The 19,145-nt window shown below is 40.8% G+C and overlaps 1 protein-coding gene across 3 annotated transcripts in view; it reads right to left on the bottom strand.

The window, feature by feature from the left end:
• The window catches only part of LUZP2 (leucine zipper protein 2), a 320,774-nt gene that overhangs the window by 143,973 nt on the left and 157,656 nt on the right, over positions 1-19,145 (bottom strand). For 2 of the 3 annotated variants that reach the window (XM_077929673.1, XM_028729249.2), the window contains exons 2-4: positions 12,648-12,765; positions 11,607-11,677; positions 7,574-7,655 (exon numbers count right to left, since the gene is read on the bottom strand). In XM_077929673.1, coding sequence (XP_077785799.1) covers positions 7,574-7,655; positions 11,607-11,677; positions 12,648-12,765 — 271 coding nt within the window. The remainder of the gene's footprint in view (positions 1-7,573; positions 7,656-11,606; positions 11,678-12,647; positions 12,766-19,145) is intronic. The other variant, XM_077929685.1, reaches the window with a different exon arrangement.

Raw genomic sequence — 19,145 nt, 5'->3', positions numbered from 1 at the left:
GGTTACAAACGCTTCAGGTTACAGACTCCGCTAACCCGGAAGTAGTACCTCAGGTTAAGAACTTTACTTCAGGATAAGAACAGAAATCATGTGGCGGCAGTGGTACCTCAGGTTAAGAACAGTTTCAGGTTAAGGACGGACCTCCAGAATGAATTAAGTTCTTAACCAGAGGTACCACTGTATTGGCACTGGACTGGTGGTGACTGTCTAGGAATGATACAGGGGGAAGTATTCAACTACTGTATCTTGTAAGTGCAACAATTTCCACTTATATAATGAGAGTTCCCCCTCCCCCATGAGCACTGCACATTCTCCACTGATCTGATTTGGATGAACCCCTACAAAAAATAATTGGGGGGAGGAATGAAGTAGAACATTAAGTTGCACAAGCAGAAATCCTTGTACTGATGGAACATTCACACAGTGCTATGTCAGATGCAACCTCTTTTATTTATTGCTTCTCCAGGTTAAACAACCTTGTCCAACCTTTCTTCTTAGCATTTGGTCTCCAGTCCCTCCGTATCTCTTATGTACTTCCTTCTCTGGACATGTTCTGGTTTGTCAACATCTCCTTTCAACCGTGGTACCCAGAACTGGACACAGTGTTCCAGTTGAGGTCCACCTAAGACATAATAGAGTAGCACCAATACTTCTTATGTTCTGGACCCCGTGCTTCTATTGATGCAACATGTAATTGCAGTAGCCTTATTAGTCACTGCGTTGCACTGCTGACTCACTTGTATGTTGACAGCTTATTATTTAACAAGATGCTCTCATTAGTGAATTTTGTTGCACCAACACAGGAAAAAGGACCAAATCTGAAGGATTTGTCTGCTCTTTCTAAGGCAAAACATTGGTAGGCAGTTCAAGAGTGCTTAAAAAGCACTTAAATAAGATTAGCAGCACATCTCAGGAGGATTTCATGCATCTCTATATTTAAATTAAGGCTGCCATTTAAAAATCTGGGAATATAGCACATTATCTGGATTCTCTATTTTTTTTCAGTTTTATCGAAGGACAGTGACATTATGTTTCTAGGAGACAAGCACTCAATGCTACACAAAACTGTGTGTTTGTGTTTCCAACCTTATTATACTTATTATAGGAAATGAAGGTTATTTTTTCATTTCCTGACCTTTATTATAACAGGCTTCCGACCTTGAAAAATTCAAATTAAACCATTCTCATCCCTGAAAAATAGACTATGTGTAGATGGTGATGATGTGATTCTAGAAGGCATTTACTTAACACATGACTAGTAAGATACCCATGTATCGGGTGATATCCAATTATGGTGTCCCACTTGCACAACAGATTTCTGCTTGAGCAAAATTGGACTTACCCTTTCTCCTGTCCACACAGCCTTCCAATTAGTTTTGGAGGGCTGTGGACCCTCCTAAAAAGGGTAGAAAGGGGATCCCCATTGCATACATTGGCATCTGAATTTTGTCTGATATTATTACTGCATATTATCATTATTCTTGTTTCACTTCCTTGCCTTTGGTCTTGTTTGCCATGTAGGCTGAAACTATACCATCTGGTGTGCACCCCTCCCCCCAAAAATGGTTTAAAATGACTATGTTTGCTCTTTGGTAATCATTGCAGCTTTTTTGCCCTTACAAATAACCTTTGCATAGGTGTAGTAATTTGTCTTTCGGATTTCTTTTGCCTGCAGATTCCTGACTCAACCCATTCCATTGTGTGGCAAGGTCCCAAACCCTCCCTGGAAGTGGAATAAAGACACATGAAACAATATTTTAGGTTAATGGGTGAAAAAGGCCACAACATTATTGGTTATGGAATGTGAGTGGTATTGCCTTAGGCATTGGAAGCCACACAACTATATCTGACTCCTGCCTGTCTGCAGGAGTCTTGGAAGGGTTAACCACCAGAAGGGGAAGCTCTGCTGATGCACATCAACTAGGAACTCCCCCAGGGTCCCCGCTAGGGATTGTGCCATGGCCCTTCTGGGGCTTTGGACAGAGAGCACATCCCTCAGATTCCTTTAATGGAATACCAGGGAGTAAAGGAACATGTCCTCAGCTGTGGGCAGTTTAAATAGCCCGTGCCATGCCCCCGGACCATCCGGATTGGACAGCCTTGGGATGACATGGCCGAGGACCAACCAATGGCGCAGGGGCTATCCCGCTCCATGCACGTGGGGAGGGCTTGCTCCCAGTTCGCAACGTCATCTCCCCAGGGACGGGAAATGGTTTTGGTTAAAATGTTGTTCAAAACATGATTTTTACCCTGCCGATGGTACAAAATATTAAATGTCCCACTCACGTCTTTCAACATGAGAACCTTTAAATTATTCTGCAAGTTGTTATAATGCTCTTCTTTCTAGATAAGCCCTTGCCTCTTCTGGATCACAGTACTGAATCACAGTCTCATTGCACCGATGTCTCTGGCATGTGGGAGCTGATCATTTCAGGACTATATCTGAGCTACATCAGGCTTCACATATTGTTTTCAGAATGAAACCACTGAAATTCTAGAAAAACTTATGCTCCCGACACAATTTGAGGTCCTGCCCAGAATGCAAAATAGGGCAGATATTTAACCCATATCTACAGAAAGCACTAATCTAAACTAGTTGCCTGTTATACTTAGGACCACTTCACGTGGCATGTTTTCCATGTTTTCTCCTTGGATCTCTTAGCGATCAGTGCCACCATAGTGTTTAAAAGAGAAGTGTGTTTCTGTAAACTCAAGGAGGCATGCGGTGGACAGGCTTCTCCCATTACTTGTCCAGTGGATAATTTGGGACATCTAGGAAATGTGTGCTACATTAAGTGTGAAGTGACTTTTACAAAGGCCTTTGGTACTTTCTACAGAGACTCCATCTTAAATTGACTTGCTATATTCAGCTGCCCAGAGGGATTTAACGCAGGAGTGAGGCAATCTTGCAATGGAAAGATAGACTGATGGAGAAAGATGGTGTTTCCCCATTCTCTTCTGAAAGTACTACTAGGGATGTGATCATGCACTAACTCTTTTTGCTGCACAGTTTTGCTACTATGCTTCTGAAGGCCTTCCATGATGTTAATGTGAAATAAAGATCTGATTTAGAGCAGATGGTAATCTATTTAACCTTGAAAAGCTCCTAGCAAAAAGTAAGGTATCTGAAGAAACGGTTCAGGTGCTATCATTAGTGGATGATTGTGCCCTAGTCCCTAATGCTTCAGAGGACAGACAAGTAATTATTGATTCCTTTTCAGCAGCATACACACATTTCAAGCTAATTATTAATGTAAACAACACAAAGAGTTTCATATCCAGCATTCAGGATGAGATTTATGTTGCACCAAAAATTACTAACAGCAATAATGCCTTATTGATAATGGATAAAATTCCCACCTCAGGCAGTGCCTGTGAATTAAGTATCAGTGATGAAAATGCAAAATCAAGGAGCAGGAAATAGTGTAGCTTTCAGCAAGCCTCACACAAACCTACGTGAGAAAAGAGCCGTGAGCCTTCAGACACAATTGAAGGTGCATAGACTTGCAGGATGTCTAGACAGGTTGAAACCTCAAGTTGCTAGATCTCAACAAGGAGATTTCCTTCCCTCCTCTCATTGCCCTTATGCCTGTAAAATTATCCTATAGGAATCTGTAGTGTGTCTCTCTGACTCCACTTTCTCTCTTATTTGACTATGGGCTGAAAGTTCCAACTCAGGAGTTGTTTTCTGGTCTAAATAATTATGACTCCAAAATTGTTTCTTGCTTAGCATTTACCACAGGTTGGATAGCAAACAAGCATGGTTGATTAGCATAGACCAGTAAATGAAGTAAAATCACAAAAGCTGGATGTTTCCATGAAAAGACAATAAATTTCCTAAATTCATGTTTATACTAGAAACTACAAAACCAGGAATACAAAGAACCATGTTTTAAAAGCTTCTGAGCCAAAGATGGTAAAAAACATAGGGATAAACAATCCAAATTTTCCCTTAAACAGTACAGACTTTTGAGATGAATCCAATAGGATGAATTGTGTCAATGGACTCTGCATTTATCAACATTTCAGCAAGCTAAATTCTGTCTTAGCCACAGAATTCGCTGCACATTAGATACATGCAGATAAAATAATTCTACTTAATTCCATCACAAACATAGAAGTTAAGACCTGATGGAGAGAAAAGCAAGGGGAGGTTACAGGGGGACAACTGGGAGATGGAAGGATTAAGCATGTCTCCTTTCACCCATTCCTTCTTCCGTGCAAAACACACTCCCTCTTTAAAGCAGAGAAGCAGACTATGGAGTATATAAGGCACCCATCAGCCCATATAGTAAGGTACAAGGGAGGGTCTTAGCTTTGTTGGTCTCAGCCCCTTTAATGCAGTACAAAGTAATAGAATGAAGAAGTAAGAAACATATAATTTATTTCAAGGTTTCTTGAATGTAAATCATTGCAGAAATGGACTTCTTATGATTTACTGCAAGAAAAAAAGCTAAAGTCTCTGATTTCCAATTGCTTTTTAAGGAAGTAGCATATAGAACAACCACTGTTTGTTTTTGTTTCTTCAGTCTAAACTTGCTTAGACTTCCAAGAGAGAAAATTTGCTTAATTGAGTTTAAAAATGCTTGTGTGTATTTAAAAGTGAAAGCAGAAATATGATGTGTGGGTGTGCCTATGTAGGTAACATTCCTTAAATGTTCTGGTCCCATTGCTAGATCTTTCATTCTGTCAATACATAAGATTTTTTTTAAAAAAAGAGAAAGGAGTTTTTAAATAGTGGGAGAAACCTCACAAAGTGAATTTAAAAACTTAGAATTATTAGAAATATACTGAGCATCCCTCCCCAGTGTGGTGTAGTGGTTAAGAGCGGTAGTCATGTAATCTGGGTAACCGGGTTCGCGTCTTCGCTCCTCCACATGCAGCTGCTGGGTGACCTTGGGCCAGTCACATTTCTTTGAAGTCTCTCAGCCCCACTCACCTCACAGAGTGTTTGTTGTGGGGGAGGAAGGGAAAGGAGATTGTTAGCCGCTTTGAGACTCCTGAAGGGGAGTGAAAGGCGGGATATCAAATCCAAACTCTTCTTCTTCTTCTTCCCCCAGTCGTACCTTGGTTGTCGAATGGAATCCATTCCGGAAGTCTGTTTGACTGCCAAAAACGTTTGACAAGCGGAAGCCACATCAGACATTCGGCTTCCAGAGAATGTTCTCAAACCGGAACACTCACTTCCGGGTTTGCGGTGTTTGGGAGCCAAAATGTTCGACTCACAAGGCATTCAGGATCCAAAGTACGACTGTGTGTGTGTGCGCGCGCGCACACACACACACAAAAACACACATCCAGTGTATTCAGGCAGGTACACAACTGATAAAATATCGTTGTTAAGAGTATAAGCAATAAGTTTGAAAGTGCCTAGTTCATATTTCAGGTTAACTATGGCTTGCCTGTACAGTATAGTCAAGACACCATTTCTCACTCCCACTTTTCACCTATATACAGTTGTGATCATCATAGTGGTTTATCTTGTAGGGTTGCTCTAAGGATTACAGAAATAATAATAAAGACGTATACAGAGTAGGAAGGAAAGTATGACTATGTGCACCTTGAATGATCCATGAAATAGAGTGCTTTTCTGAATTTTGCTGCCTGGCAAAGTTTTGCAAGATTTCATGGACCACAGTTTTAGGGACCCATATTTGTCAGATCTTAACAGAATCAAAATTAGGTATATGGTTGGTTAGTTATTTTTATTTGTATTACCATCAGGCATGCCCCTTTATGATGCTTGAGGCAAAAAAGGAACATTCTGCTCCCTTGCCATTCCCCACCCACCACCGCCTCTCTTACCTGTATAAGAGAGGCCCTGACTTCTGGTGAGGTCTTGCAAGATCTAGCCAAAGTCTCATGAGATCTTGTGTGTTCTGTGAGGTCTCGTGAGATTTTGGCAATGCTTTGCAAAATCTCACTGAAAACCAGCACCGCTGCCAGCGCTACTTGTCTGCAGGCAGCAGAGGCAACGAGGCAGGCGGTGGAGGCAAGTGTCAGGGACTAGCAGGACGCTGACAAATGTGCATGGGGGAAGGGGGACTGGAGTCTGACTCAAGAGAGGGGTCCCGTGAATTGTGGGGACCTGCACCAGCGAAGAGACAAGAGCCGGATGCAGGGGAAGCTTCAGAGATGGAGTTGGAAGAAGAGGAGGAAGAGGCAGGTCAGACAAGTGAAGGGCCGGGTGCTTCTGCACCTTTCCTGCACCACTGTCTCCCAGAACCAGGAAGGGATTAAAGAGGGAAGATCAGAGGCAGCTTCCACACGGGCAGTTTATGGCTGTGTGTGCACAGCCTGTCAGGGGGTGGTACATAAACTGGTGGAGGAGGAGTGCCCCCCCTACTGCAGCAACTGCTTCATAGAGCACAGACCTGGAAATAGCTGTCTGGATGCTAGACTGGTGTACATGGGCATTCAAAGCTGTAGAAAAAATGGTAAGTGTCCACTTCTGACAATAAAGAGTTAGCTATATGCCATATGCATTCCTTTGGCTGGGGAGCACCCATGACAGTGAGGTGGGCATCATCTCTTGGGCTTCCACCACTCAAGGCGAGTGTCTCACCCTGCCTCATCAATTGGCCAGGCCTACAATCAGGAATGGTACCAATGAATTTAATCAAAGTTGCACTGTTTTGATTTAAGAGGCCTTCTGTAGACACATTACTTGTACATGGATGTTGTACATGTACATGGAACTATCAGGGACTAGCTTGGAATCAGAAGAATGGTGGGAGAAACCAATTGGGGAACCCCCAAGGGAAAAAGGCTCAGAGCCTAGGGATTGGTGGTGGGACAATGATTAGTCATCAGAGGGAGAAGACTGGGAGGAGGAAGTGTCCAAAGCTGAACTGGAAACCGGGCTTAGTGAGTTGGAAGAGTCTATGGCAGAGAGAAGTCCAGAACAAGAAGCAGAGGTTGAAGCACAAAGGGGGATGTCAAGAACCAAACTTCACAGAGCACATAATATATTTGAAAGTATCAAAATGGCCACCTAGCCCAACCCACTGAAGCAAAGCAGAACCGGCTATTCACTGCACATTTACCCAGGCAGCCTGTGTGAACAGAACCTCAGGTTACAGGTGCACACCTTAAGAACCAAAGGACAGAAGTGAGCTCAGCAGCACACTAGTTACACAAGTTTGGGAGAGGGTCAGAATTCTTTCAAACTTCAGATATGGGGATCTTTAGGAGTATGCCCAAAATTGATTCATTGTGTCCCTTCCATTGAAAATTGAATTGGATCATACCCATGTCGTTCAAGATTGTAACTCTTCTCCATCTTTATTTGCGTCAGTCCCTGATAGGTTAGGAACAACAGGTTAGAAAGTCCCTTCTTAAACCACCATGAAACAATAGTTAGTACAGTGATAGCAAGATACCCTTCGTATATTTATCAGCAGTGAATTCTGTGAGATTCTTTGCTTCCACAAAGAGCCTTCTATAGTATATTCAAGATATACCAACAGCCTTGTTCATGCAGATATATTTGAGCTATTGAAGCATTTACAGAAGAGAGGGGCATGGAAAGGTTGGAGAAAATAATAACAAAGAAAGAAGAGAAGTTACTCACTGTAGCCTGCTGCTTTTCTGCCTTCTCAGCTGCCTCATTAAGCTGTTTTTGAAAGGCCTCCTGGAGCGATTTCATTTCTTCCCTAGTTTATCGAAGAGACAAAACACAAACTTCATCTCTATTGTACACGAGGAAAGAATGCTTTTGTTTACTCTCTTTTCATGACAAGGCACTTTTAATTACACTGAATAACCACTGGTTGTGCTTTGTTGGGGTGGCTTATTAATAAAGCCACAGATGCCCAGTGCATTCCAGTGAGCTTCCAAAATGAAAATTCTTTTGTGTCTACTGTATAGAATACTATGCAAAATATTATTTAAGCATTCTTCATATTCTAATTCACTAACTCTCATTTTCAAAGCAAATTGTTTATACTTAGATCTCCATCACCTCCCCCTCAGCAATTGTTTAGAAGGGATGAGTAGGAAAAAATGCAGTTGCAAACTCTTAGGGAGACCCATCTTTTACCATTATCTTCAGGTAGCAACTCAACTTCAGCGGAGCATAAGCATCTTAAACAGAAGACCTAATTTTGGCCTCGTTGGTCCAGATCCAGTTCCCAGACAGATAAGGTTCCTCAAAGTGAAAGACACCTTCGTAGTGGCACTTTCTGACAGCTGTTCTGAGGATCAGACATAGCAAGATCCAAAGAGATAAATCTTCAGGACAGGGAGAATGAACATGTTATGTGAGATATAAAACCACGCTGACAACGGGCGGGGTGAATTTGGTCCTTTTATCTGCCTTTGTTTTGTCCTGATTAATTACACAGAATACAGTTGCTGCTACGCGTAGGTCTTTTTTCATGTAGACACCAGCAGTACGAGTGAACTGACAGGTTTTAAGAAACACCCCAGACTAGTTCTATGCCTCCTTGGCAATAGGGAAGAGCATATCTGATAATTTTAGTTCCTCATTTTTCCTATCTTCATTTCTCTGCCTCAGTTCTTGTTTTTAAAAACGTCCTCATGAAAATTCATCAACATCTTTTGTGCGAAATTTCTCCTGGTATACATGTTTTTGTAGGCAATTTCCCCTAATATAATGTATTTCTGTATGTTATTTTCATTAATCCAGTATATGCATTTTAATGCACACTTGATCCTACTACATGCTTTTTTGTACATATTACTTAATTGGAGAACTGCATTGGAAAATTCAGAGCTCTGGAATTTTACTTTGGTTTTTAGAAAGTATTAATTAGGTAGGTTGATCTTGGAATATGAACTGAATTGAATGTGTTGCTCATCCCAATTTGGGAATAAGCTTCATTGAACTCAGTGGGACTTATTTCTGATTAAACATGCACAGAAGTGCACTGACTGTAGTTTAGGTGACGAAGCATGAAGCACAATCCAGATAAAATTAAAGGATTGTTAGGGGGTGATTCCCTAGACCAGATAGGGCATGAGTAGGCAAACTAAGGCCCAGCGGCCGGATCCGGCCCAATTGCCTTCTAAATCCGGCACACGGGTGGTCTGGGAATCAGCATGTTTTTACATGAGTAGAATGTGTCCTTTTATTTAAAATGCATCTCCGGGTTATTTGTGGGGTACAGGAATTTGTTTATTATTTTCCCAAAAAACATAGTCTGGCCCCCCACAAGGTCTGAGGGACAGTGGACCGCCCCTTGCTGAAAAAGTTTGCTGACCCCTGAGATAGGTGGACAGCTGCACTCTCCTAAATAAGCAGTAGTTTGGGAGTACTTCTGAATCTACTACTGTCACTGGAGGCACAAGCTGTGGCCCTATATGGACAGGAATAGGGTAGTTTCTATTATAATATGCACTGGTAACCTTCAAACTAGATTGCTGCAATGTGCTATACAGCATATGGGACTGCCTTTAAAGGCAGTTCAGAAACCTTAACTGGCACAGAATTCATTGCCTAGATGGTTGATTAGGAGTTGAACTATAAAGCCATATGAGGTTCAGGACCCAAATAGTTTAGGGACCACCTTTCCCTGCATAAATTTACATGGACCCTGGGTTCATAATCTGAGGCCCTTATTCATATGTACATTGCAGGGAGGTGCAGAAGATGCAACACAAGAACTTTTCTTTTAATTTCGCGATGGCTCCCCAATTTTGGAATACTATCCTCCAAAAGATTCACCTGGCTCCATCACTATCAACTTTTAGGCACCCGGCAAAGGTTTTTCTGTTCACCCTAGTTGTGCCCTAACCTGCACAAGAGTCCATCTTTTAGTAGCTTGGGGTAGGAATTGTCCTGTTTATGTTATTGCAGATGAAGGGTTTTAGCCAATATTATTGTTGCATTTTAAAATTTGCATCGTGTATACTTTTATAACTGCATGTCACTTTGAGACATTTTTGTAGTAAGAAGTGAATAAACACAATAAATAATATCAATACTACAAGTATTAGTAATAAATTAACTTATTGAGTGCTGAAGTGAGTGCTGAGTTTGCCCAATCTGATTTACCGTGAATGGTGAATATGGGTTGGACACAGATCCAATAAATGTGAATTGAGCTGTGAGCTGATCCTTAGTTTCAGTGATTTAGGCTGTTTTACAGCAGCTAGAAGCAGGGCTGAACTTGCAATCCAGATCACAGAAAGAGCAAGAATATAAACTAAAGATTAAGGCACGTTGGTTTCCACTCAAGCAGCAGCTCACAACTTTAATACAGACATGCAGCTGAAGAATGACAGGTCCCAGTCTGGGACACAACATTTTGATTGGACAAGTCATGTATTAAAACTAGGAGAAACTCTGTATACAGCCAATTAGGGTCAGCACAGTGATTCCTGACAGCTCAATAGGTAAATTGGAGAGCTCTTCTTATTCTGTGTTTTAGAAGATTTATCACAGGGTGCACAAGACAATGATTCAGGGCTGAGATGTTGTGCATCTGGCAGGAAGTCTTTTATGTGTCATTTAATCTATGTTCCATGGTATCCAAACATACAACAAATGTGGCACATCCCTCACATTAATAACAAGCCAGTTTTCATGCCTTGGCATTTTATCATTGTGAGCGTCTTAAAAATGTGTGCTTCCATAAACAGGGAGGGTGGAATCATTAATTGTTATATTATCCACAGAAGTGGTTTCCACAGTGTGTTCTTAGAGTGTCAGGAGAAAAATCTAGAAACAAAAGAAAATGCGCTGCTTCACCGAAAATGCTACGCTGCACGTATCATGCTGTCTGTCTCAGAGAATCAGCACAATGAAGTCAAGCTCTGTATTGGTTTCCCATGGAAACAATCTTCATGCATTTCAGATGGATTATGACAAGTTTGAAATGAAACTTTGCTTTGGAAAAATAAAAATAAAAAAAGCTGTCTGTTCATAGTAGTGATAGGAAAACTGCCCTCAGGTCAAATTGCACTCATTTTGGAGATTATGAACATCTGGAAAGACATTATTTGTTTTTTGAAAGTTAGGTTCCAGCTCACTATGGCAGAGCATCTGCACTGATGCTGTCACATCATTACACCAAATTAGAATGCCCCCTGGGAAGAGCTGCTTTCAGCATACCACTATGGAGAAATTCACCTGGAAATTCTCATATGCATACAAACAGTCATAGGTTTTAGATGTGCTTTGTAAAATAAAGACAGAAGAGAGAAGACATAAATGATTCTACATAGGAGAGGGACAAATTCAGGAGATCCATAGCCCAGGAGTACTTGGAGGCCTGGTTTTGCTTCTGTATGGCCAAGCATGCTTTTACCATAAGTAATGTATTCAGCACCATAATTCAAAAGCAACAATTCTTTGGCAATCAGCCTTCTTTATGGTGAGAGCTTGACCATAAAGAAGGCTGATCGCTGAAGAATTGATGCTTTTGAATTATGGTGCTGGAGGAGATCTCTTGAGAGTCCCATGGACTGCAAGAAGATCAAGCCTATCCATTCTGAAGGAAATCAGCCCCGAGTGCTCACTGGAAGGACAGATCCTGAAGCTGAGGCTCCAATACTTTGGCCACCTCATGAGAAGAGAAGACTCCCTGGAAAAGACCCTGATGTTGGGAAAGAAAGTAAGACAGATAAATGTTGACTTATACCTTTGTTTTTGGCCTAATTCCAAGAGTTTCTGTACGTCGGTTTTAGCAGATGCCTCATCGTTTTTCAAAGACTGAGAACAAAGGGAAGAAACAAGAAGTTCTTTACCATTTCTTATCAAGAAGCTCTTTACCATTTATTCCATAGTAAAATTATTAATGGTGCCCCTTTTGATAAAATGCTTTCTGTGAATAGCATATTTTAAAGCCAAGAACAAATGGAAATGGAAACAGCTTTATTCGTCTGCTGCAAGGCATCACAACATTCCCACACTTCTTTTGATTGACACCTTAATTGTTGTAAAAAAAAGCCACCATTGGCCCAACATCTCTATATGTCCCTCTGTAATTATGCCAGAGAGGAACTACTGACTAATGTGAAGGTCAATGACAGATTCACATGTAATCTTCCTTTCATGGAGCTGGTCATTTTTATCCTATTCACATATAAAAATACATAATAGCCATGAGGGATGGGTGGATATATTTCTTATCCATGCCATTTTTACCTACGTTCATTCATAGGTTTGTTCCATCCCATTTCTTTATTGATTCATGAAAAATCAATGAAGATTCTACATTCATGGGTGTAGAACTACTTTATTTGCTGTTAGATGTGAACTGCTCCTTTCTCTCTAGTCAAAACTAGGTCCACCACCTCTATACCCCATCTTCCATCACTCAAGCCATTGTCATGGATGTAGGAAGGGAAGGACCAGCCTTCTTCTCTAGATCACCAGGTTGTAGAAGCTGTAACAGTGCAGACGAGTTTAGGTAATGAGTAGGGAAAATTTGGAAAAAAATATTTGCCATGTTTGAGTGGTGAAGAAGTGGTGGTGCCAGACTAGCGTGTATAGTAAGAAGAAAAGGGCAGTAGAAAATGAAAGGGTCAGAGTCCATTTCTCTCATCCAAATCCCCACAACCTGGCTGTGAAGTTTCATGGCTATTTTCCTAGTATATTAATCACAAAATGCTTGCATTATGAAATGGAGTGAATGATGACTATATATCACGGGGCAGTTGGGGAGGATGAAGATTCGTACCTGGAGGTTTACTTTAATTCCTTCAAGTTCTCTGGATGTCTTTGACAGCTGGCGAAGAATGTTGCTCCTTTCCTTAAAGACTTCTTTAAGTTGTCTTTCCAGTTCTTCGTAGCCCTGTCTAACCCAGAAAGAACATCAGTGAGATTCTCTCAGAGCAACTGAAACAAACAAAGCTTGAAATCAGAGATCCAGTCTATTACATTTGCATTCAAATAGAAGCAGGATCCATTTCTGCCATCCTCTCATAGCCTCTCATCATGTCAAGCATATCAAGGTCATTCAGGTCTAGAAAATGAGCTGCTTCATTTGGGTCTGCAGGATTGTCCTATAACCCAGTTTTCTGGGGTTTGCCCAGTAGGAGGCAAAGTGTACTGCCAGTATTCTGCTCAGTCATTTAGAGAGAAAGGTGCATGCACCCACCTTTCATTGTTAATGAGGAAAAACACAGAGAGAGTTGACATGTACATAAGATATTATCTAATGTGATATGAAAAGACAAGAGTTGAACATCATGTGTCTGGATAAAGAAAATCCAGGTCCCTTTATGAACTATTTCCCCCCTTCCCCTGGGTGGAATTGAGCTCTCACATAGAAAATAAAGGTTATAAAAATAAAGAAATGCATAAAAACAAAATAAAGTACCATGAAGATGTTTAACAACACTACCAAAAATATAGTATGCCACCTAGTATTGATCATCACTGTCTTACTGCTGACTTAACTAGTTAATGTTTTATACAATAATCTCCAGCCTACACTCTACAATACCTACATGGCACCAGCAAACCTATCCTTCATTTCCACAAAGGAGATCAATAGCAAATAGTTAAGTTTCCTTTTTTTGAAATGTAAATCCAAAGTGAAAACCCACAGCACAATACTTGTCTGAGTCTGGAGCCAGAGAAAACCAATATCCATGTGCATTGCCGAGAAATAAAGCAAATTATATTTTGAAGCCATGAAAGAAAACACAGGGCAAGGGGGAATGGATCAGCAGGGAGCCAGTAACCAAAAGTGAGTGAATATCCTTTGTACTGCAGGATCAATAGCTACTTCCTGTAACCCTGTTGTTCACCTGAATGTTGTCTAATGATGTCATTTAGAACAACTCTTGACTAAAAGAACAGTCATTCAAACAATATATACCCTTTGTGAATTCTATAAATGGCAACTGAATGCTATGTGGTTACACTGTCCTCCATGCAACTCAGCTGAATCCAAGTTGGACCAATCAATGAATTTTTATTATCAGCTTTTGCCTGACATCCCAGAACCATTCACTATATCACTTTTAGGGAATATAAATTCACGGGGAAAACCTCTAGAGCTGGTGTACATGAGCACTGCACCCTGTCCCAGTCTAGCAGTAGCTGCACATCATTACGTAGCTCCTGAGTCAGACTAGCTGTGTGAGAGGATCCATGGTGAGGGGGGGTCTGGAGCTCCCCAAAATACAGCTGAGTTCAGTAAGGGCTCAGCTGCCATAAGAAGTGAATTGGGCCCTACATGAGGATTCGGTAGCAAGGAATCCCTAGAAAGATGCTCAGGGTTTCCTCTAAATGTAGAAGCCAGAAAGTTGGAAAAGCACTACAATGAAGTAAAAGTACAGTCTTTGAATAGAACAACAACAACAACAACCATTGAACTTTTAAATGTAAAAGTCATAAAATGGGATGAGTGAGTGAGTGTCTGTGGTCTTGTGATCCAAATGGTGTCATGTTAATTAATTGTCCAATAGGTGTCTGTTATACACATACAACCTTATTTTCCATAGCACTTCCTGAACAAGAAACAATTTTCCCCAAGCCAAATGCTTAGATTATAGCTTGTGGAGGAGACTGAGCTACACTGGTCGCTCCTGCTAGATGAGGCAATTTGAACTCATTTCTTCTTCCTCGCTACTGCCTCAAGCACCAAACTCGATTTTGGAATGTCACTTGACTAGGCTGATCAGCCTGTGGGGGTGGGGTGGGGGTGTTTGTGTGGCACAGAGGGTTTCAAAGAGAAGGAGGGATTGGCTGGATTTGACTCTCCTCTTCCAGCAGTAGGAGAGTCTTGTGTACAAATATTGACCCATATGTAGTTTAGAACCAGCCCCAAATTACTACATTTCAAGAGCAGGCAAAATGTAACCTCCCCTACAACATACTCTTGAGGTAGGGGGTTATCTTGAGTCCCCACAACCAAGCAACAAACTTAAACTCACAGTGCAATTGAAAGCCTGCATGAAAAGGTCATTAGCATCCATAACAGCGCAAGTTTCTAAGTACTCTTTTGTGTTCCAAAGTTATCTGTGTTTAAACCAAAACAATCCATGAATATAATTTAGTCTGATCTTTCTTTGTTTCCTTTGTACAAGAGATGACAAGACAACTCTGTGACACTGTCTTTATTTATGTACTTAGTAACATTATTCCTCATGTTGCCAATGCTGCAGACATGAGTCACACAGTATGAACCAAAGAACTGTCTCCTTCCTTGTGAGTCAAGGGCAAGCTGTATTCCAACATTTATTAGCCTGGGATTTTCTACATATTTGAGATTCAGCTCATTGCTTTGAAACCAGAAATAAACCATTGGGAAAAACTATATCTCAGCAGTAGGGCACATACTATGCAAACCTCAGTCCCTGGCATCTCTAGTTAGAAGCATGAGACCATGCACATTGCGGGAAAGGTGTCTCTGCCTTTGACCCTGCCCATCAGAATAGCCTATACAGTGCTAGGTGGACAAATAGTGTGACCTGATAGAAGGTATCTTCCTATGTTCCTGCCAAATACTAGCACTATCATCTACTCACACATCTTTGGATAAGAGGTGCATTAATCCATATCAACCTTTTTCACTCCTGGCCCGTCAATCTACACAGTCATTTTTAATTATGGCCTCCATGCTGTTGTGTTCTGAGCATAGCAGAATGATCTGAGACATATCAGTGATTAGCCAGGCACTATTTACAGTTATAACTGTATAGAAAATCCATAAATCTTATAATGGACTGCAGGGGGCAGTAACCAAGGTTTAGAGCAGGCATGGCCAAACTTGGCCCTCCAGATGTTTTGGGACTACAATTTCCATCATCCCTGAACACTGGTCCTGTTAGCTAGGAATGATGGGAGTTGTAGTCCCAAAACATCTGGAGGGCCAAGTTTGGCCATGCCTGGTTTAGAGGCAATAGGTGGATTCTGTAGTGTTGGTCAGCAGCAATGGTGGCAGCAGTGTTAGGGCAACAGGATTGACTGTCAGTAGGTGGCAGTGTTCCTAGCTGGGGATAGCAGAATCTCTTTATTTTGGTTTCTTTCAGTTTCTCATTTTTCCAATCTTAAATTCAACTCTCCAGATTTGCTTGTGAATCTCTTTTAGAAGTCCTCATGAAACTTTGTCAGCATCTTAGTACAGTTTTTTCCTAATATGTACATTTCTGTATGTAATTTTGCCCACTGTACACATTTTTGCAAAGTAATTTCCCCTAATATACTGCATTTTGTATGCTATTTTAAGTAATGTATGCATTTATAAGCACAGTTGACCCTATGTGCATATATGTACACATTACATGACTGGAGAACTGCATTGCAAAATTCAGAGAAATGCAATATTAAAGGATGACTTTTTTTCCAATTGTGTAATATTTCAAGAAGTGTGATCTAGGTAGGTTTGCTTTCAACTGCAAACTGAACCAAATTTCCTCCCCATCCTTATTCTCAGCCCAGAAGCTTGAACCTGAACCCTAGTTCTCTTCCCCTCCTATTTGAAAAATTACATACCATGTCAGTGTATTGCTTAATTATGGGAATTTCAGCACTTGCCCTGATTGAAACTGTAAGTAGTAAGAGCTGCATAAGAGAAATGGAAACAATGTTTGTTACCAATGCATCTGAACAGCATGGGAACTTAATTACTAGATCTGAGTGAAAATTGTATTACTTAGGGTGGATTATTCTTCTGTTTTACTTTCTGATCTCCTGTTGCATTTATGTTTAAAATCTGTGGGTTGGTGTACATGCTGTTTATTGTAGCATTTATGAGTCCCTGGGGCATGTAAGTGTGTGTGTGTGGGAGAAGAAAATGTATGAAATCATCAACTGTTTGGGAATGGTAATTAAATATTTACTTAATTCATTACAGGCTCAGTTTTGATGTGCTGAGATCCTCCCATGCCTTTGTGACATTCATGTATGGAGTGAATGCAGAAACAGTAATGTGAATGCAATCAGCCACAAAGACTGAACCAGTACAAACCCATCTATGTGCATGGCATATATATGAGCAAACCTTCCATACAGAGCACAGTAATAAGGTCTATGAACCTGGCCTGGAGACTGCAGCTAGTGCACAATGCTGCTTCCAATAATCATAACCACCACTTTGATGTGGTGCCATTTAAATACTCATCATGTAGGATCTTCACCGTCTGTCTGTATGGTACTCCCTATACCAACTGCCCTGAGTTTTAAGATAAACAAAGAGCCTACTTGAGGTCCAGCCAGTTTGTTGTTCACTGTGCAGGAGATCAGAACAGGGCTTTCTCTGTGATTGCACCCCAGTTATTGGTGGTGTTATGTACAACAAATCAAGATCTATAGTACAGTATGTGCTTATTGTTGTAGTAGACAGAGTTGTTGTTTTTAAGAGCTGGAGTTTGTACTTTCAAGCTGCTCTAAACTTAATCTTTTAACATGCACATGGTATTTCCCTCCTTTCATTTGATAGTTCCACTCACCAATCCAAGTCTCAATATATAGCTGGTAAAATTAATAGGGCATGTTTGAACTTGTAAAATATCATTCTGCAATGGTCTGGGCAGTGTGTAGAATTTGTATTAACCAAGGAGAGCAGATAAATAGCACCTGGCAATATGCCAAGGAAATGAAGTAATTTGTAGCTTGTTACTTGAAATTGTCTAGTATCTGTCCTCAATGTATTGATGCAAAATCAGTCTAAATTTGAGAAATAATTAGAGTAGAGAGTGCCTGCTCTTGAATCAAGAATAGATATTGCCATGAACATTGCTGTCCTTTATGCTTATTTATTTGACATCAGGATCAGTAACAGTGGTAGAGCACATGGATGTGCAAAAGATTCAGTCCCTGGCATTTCCAGGTAGGGCTGGGAGGGTTGCCTGCCTGAAACCCTGGAGAGCCACTGCCAGCCACTGTGAAACTACTGCGTAGCTGGACCAATAGTCTGATGGTGTAAAGCAGCTTCTTAAAGTTTATGTAGCCTTCATTCCATTCCATGCTACACAGAACTGTTATTTCCAGGATTCCCAAGAAGCAGCAATGACTGTCAAATCTGTCCTTCAGATATGCCCGGGTAACTTTAAAGTAAATAAAGTAATTTGTGGGGGGGGGGGGGGAGCACAAAGTCCTAGGAAGTTCCTAAAGAGGAAGGAAAGATGCAGTGAAAAAACCTAATATGAACCTATTCCAAAATGAAGCATGTACCACAATGCAGCCACCCTTTGAAATTCATACTTCTATGAATTTTGCAGTGCTGTTCTTCAGCCCAAAATGCCTACAAAAATCCACACATTGGGGGAGAGTGTACATTAATATATAGATGTTCTATATAGTAGAAATAACATGCAAAATGTAATTAAATTAAGAGAAAGCATTTGCACAAATGTGAATGTTAAGCAATATTTCACAGGAAGAAAATGTGCATAGTATAAGGGAAATCACACAGTAAAACTGGGATGAATTTTTGTGAGGTCTTCTTTAAAAAACAAAAACAAAAGTGAACTGATGCAGAAATTTGGTGAACTGAAGTTAAGACCAGAAAAATGAAATAGTGGGGGGAACTGACCTAGGCACGTTTGTCCATCTCTATTAAAGCTAGAAGGCAAATGGGAAGGTAGGGGTGAGAAGCTCAAGGAAGAGAGATTTAAAGAAAACAGATAGCTTAATACCATGAAAGTTGAGATATTCACATTGTGGCTCAATTTGGAATGGCCTCAATGAAACTAATTTATTTTCAATATCAGTCATTTTATAATTGAGACCATCCCAATGTCTGGGCCCTGTCATATTTGCACTGATGTCATTGGGGACATAATGGAACCTACACTATCATGAGCCTACACTATCATGAGTCCCTGAACCTCATCCCTCATAGCCCACACTATCATGAGTCCCTGAACCTCATTCCTCTACTCCCTTTTCCATGATTTATGCTTGGATTTAGGACCTAGGTGAGCCACAACCAGCACCACTGGTTCAGTTGTAGGTCAGGAAGAGACAAGAAGGCAGCAATGACAACAGCTCACAACAGCAGAGAGAAGCCCATGTGAAGTCAGAAGCAAACTTTGAAGGGAGCTAAGAAGAATAAAAAGTTGTTCTTCAATCCCACTACCCAACTGAGTTTAAGCATTATTACTAATTAACAACAGTGACAGTCACAGTTATTTTACCATTGTAAACCCATCAACCTCCATCACCCCCTCCACCTTCTATAAATCCAACTGCTAAGTGCTCAGAATTCAGGACTAGATGCGTT

This window comes from Podarcis muralis, chromosome 1, assembly GCF_964188315.1.
Source record: "Podarcis muralis chromosome 1, rPodMur119.hap1.1, whole genome shotgun sequence".
Lineage (NCBI taxonomy): Eukaryota > Metazoa > Chordata > Lepidosauria > Squamata > Lacertidae > Podarcis > Podarcis muralis.
This window is presented reverse-complemented; position numbering and strand designations above follow the sequence as displayed.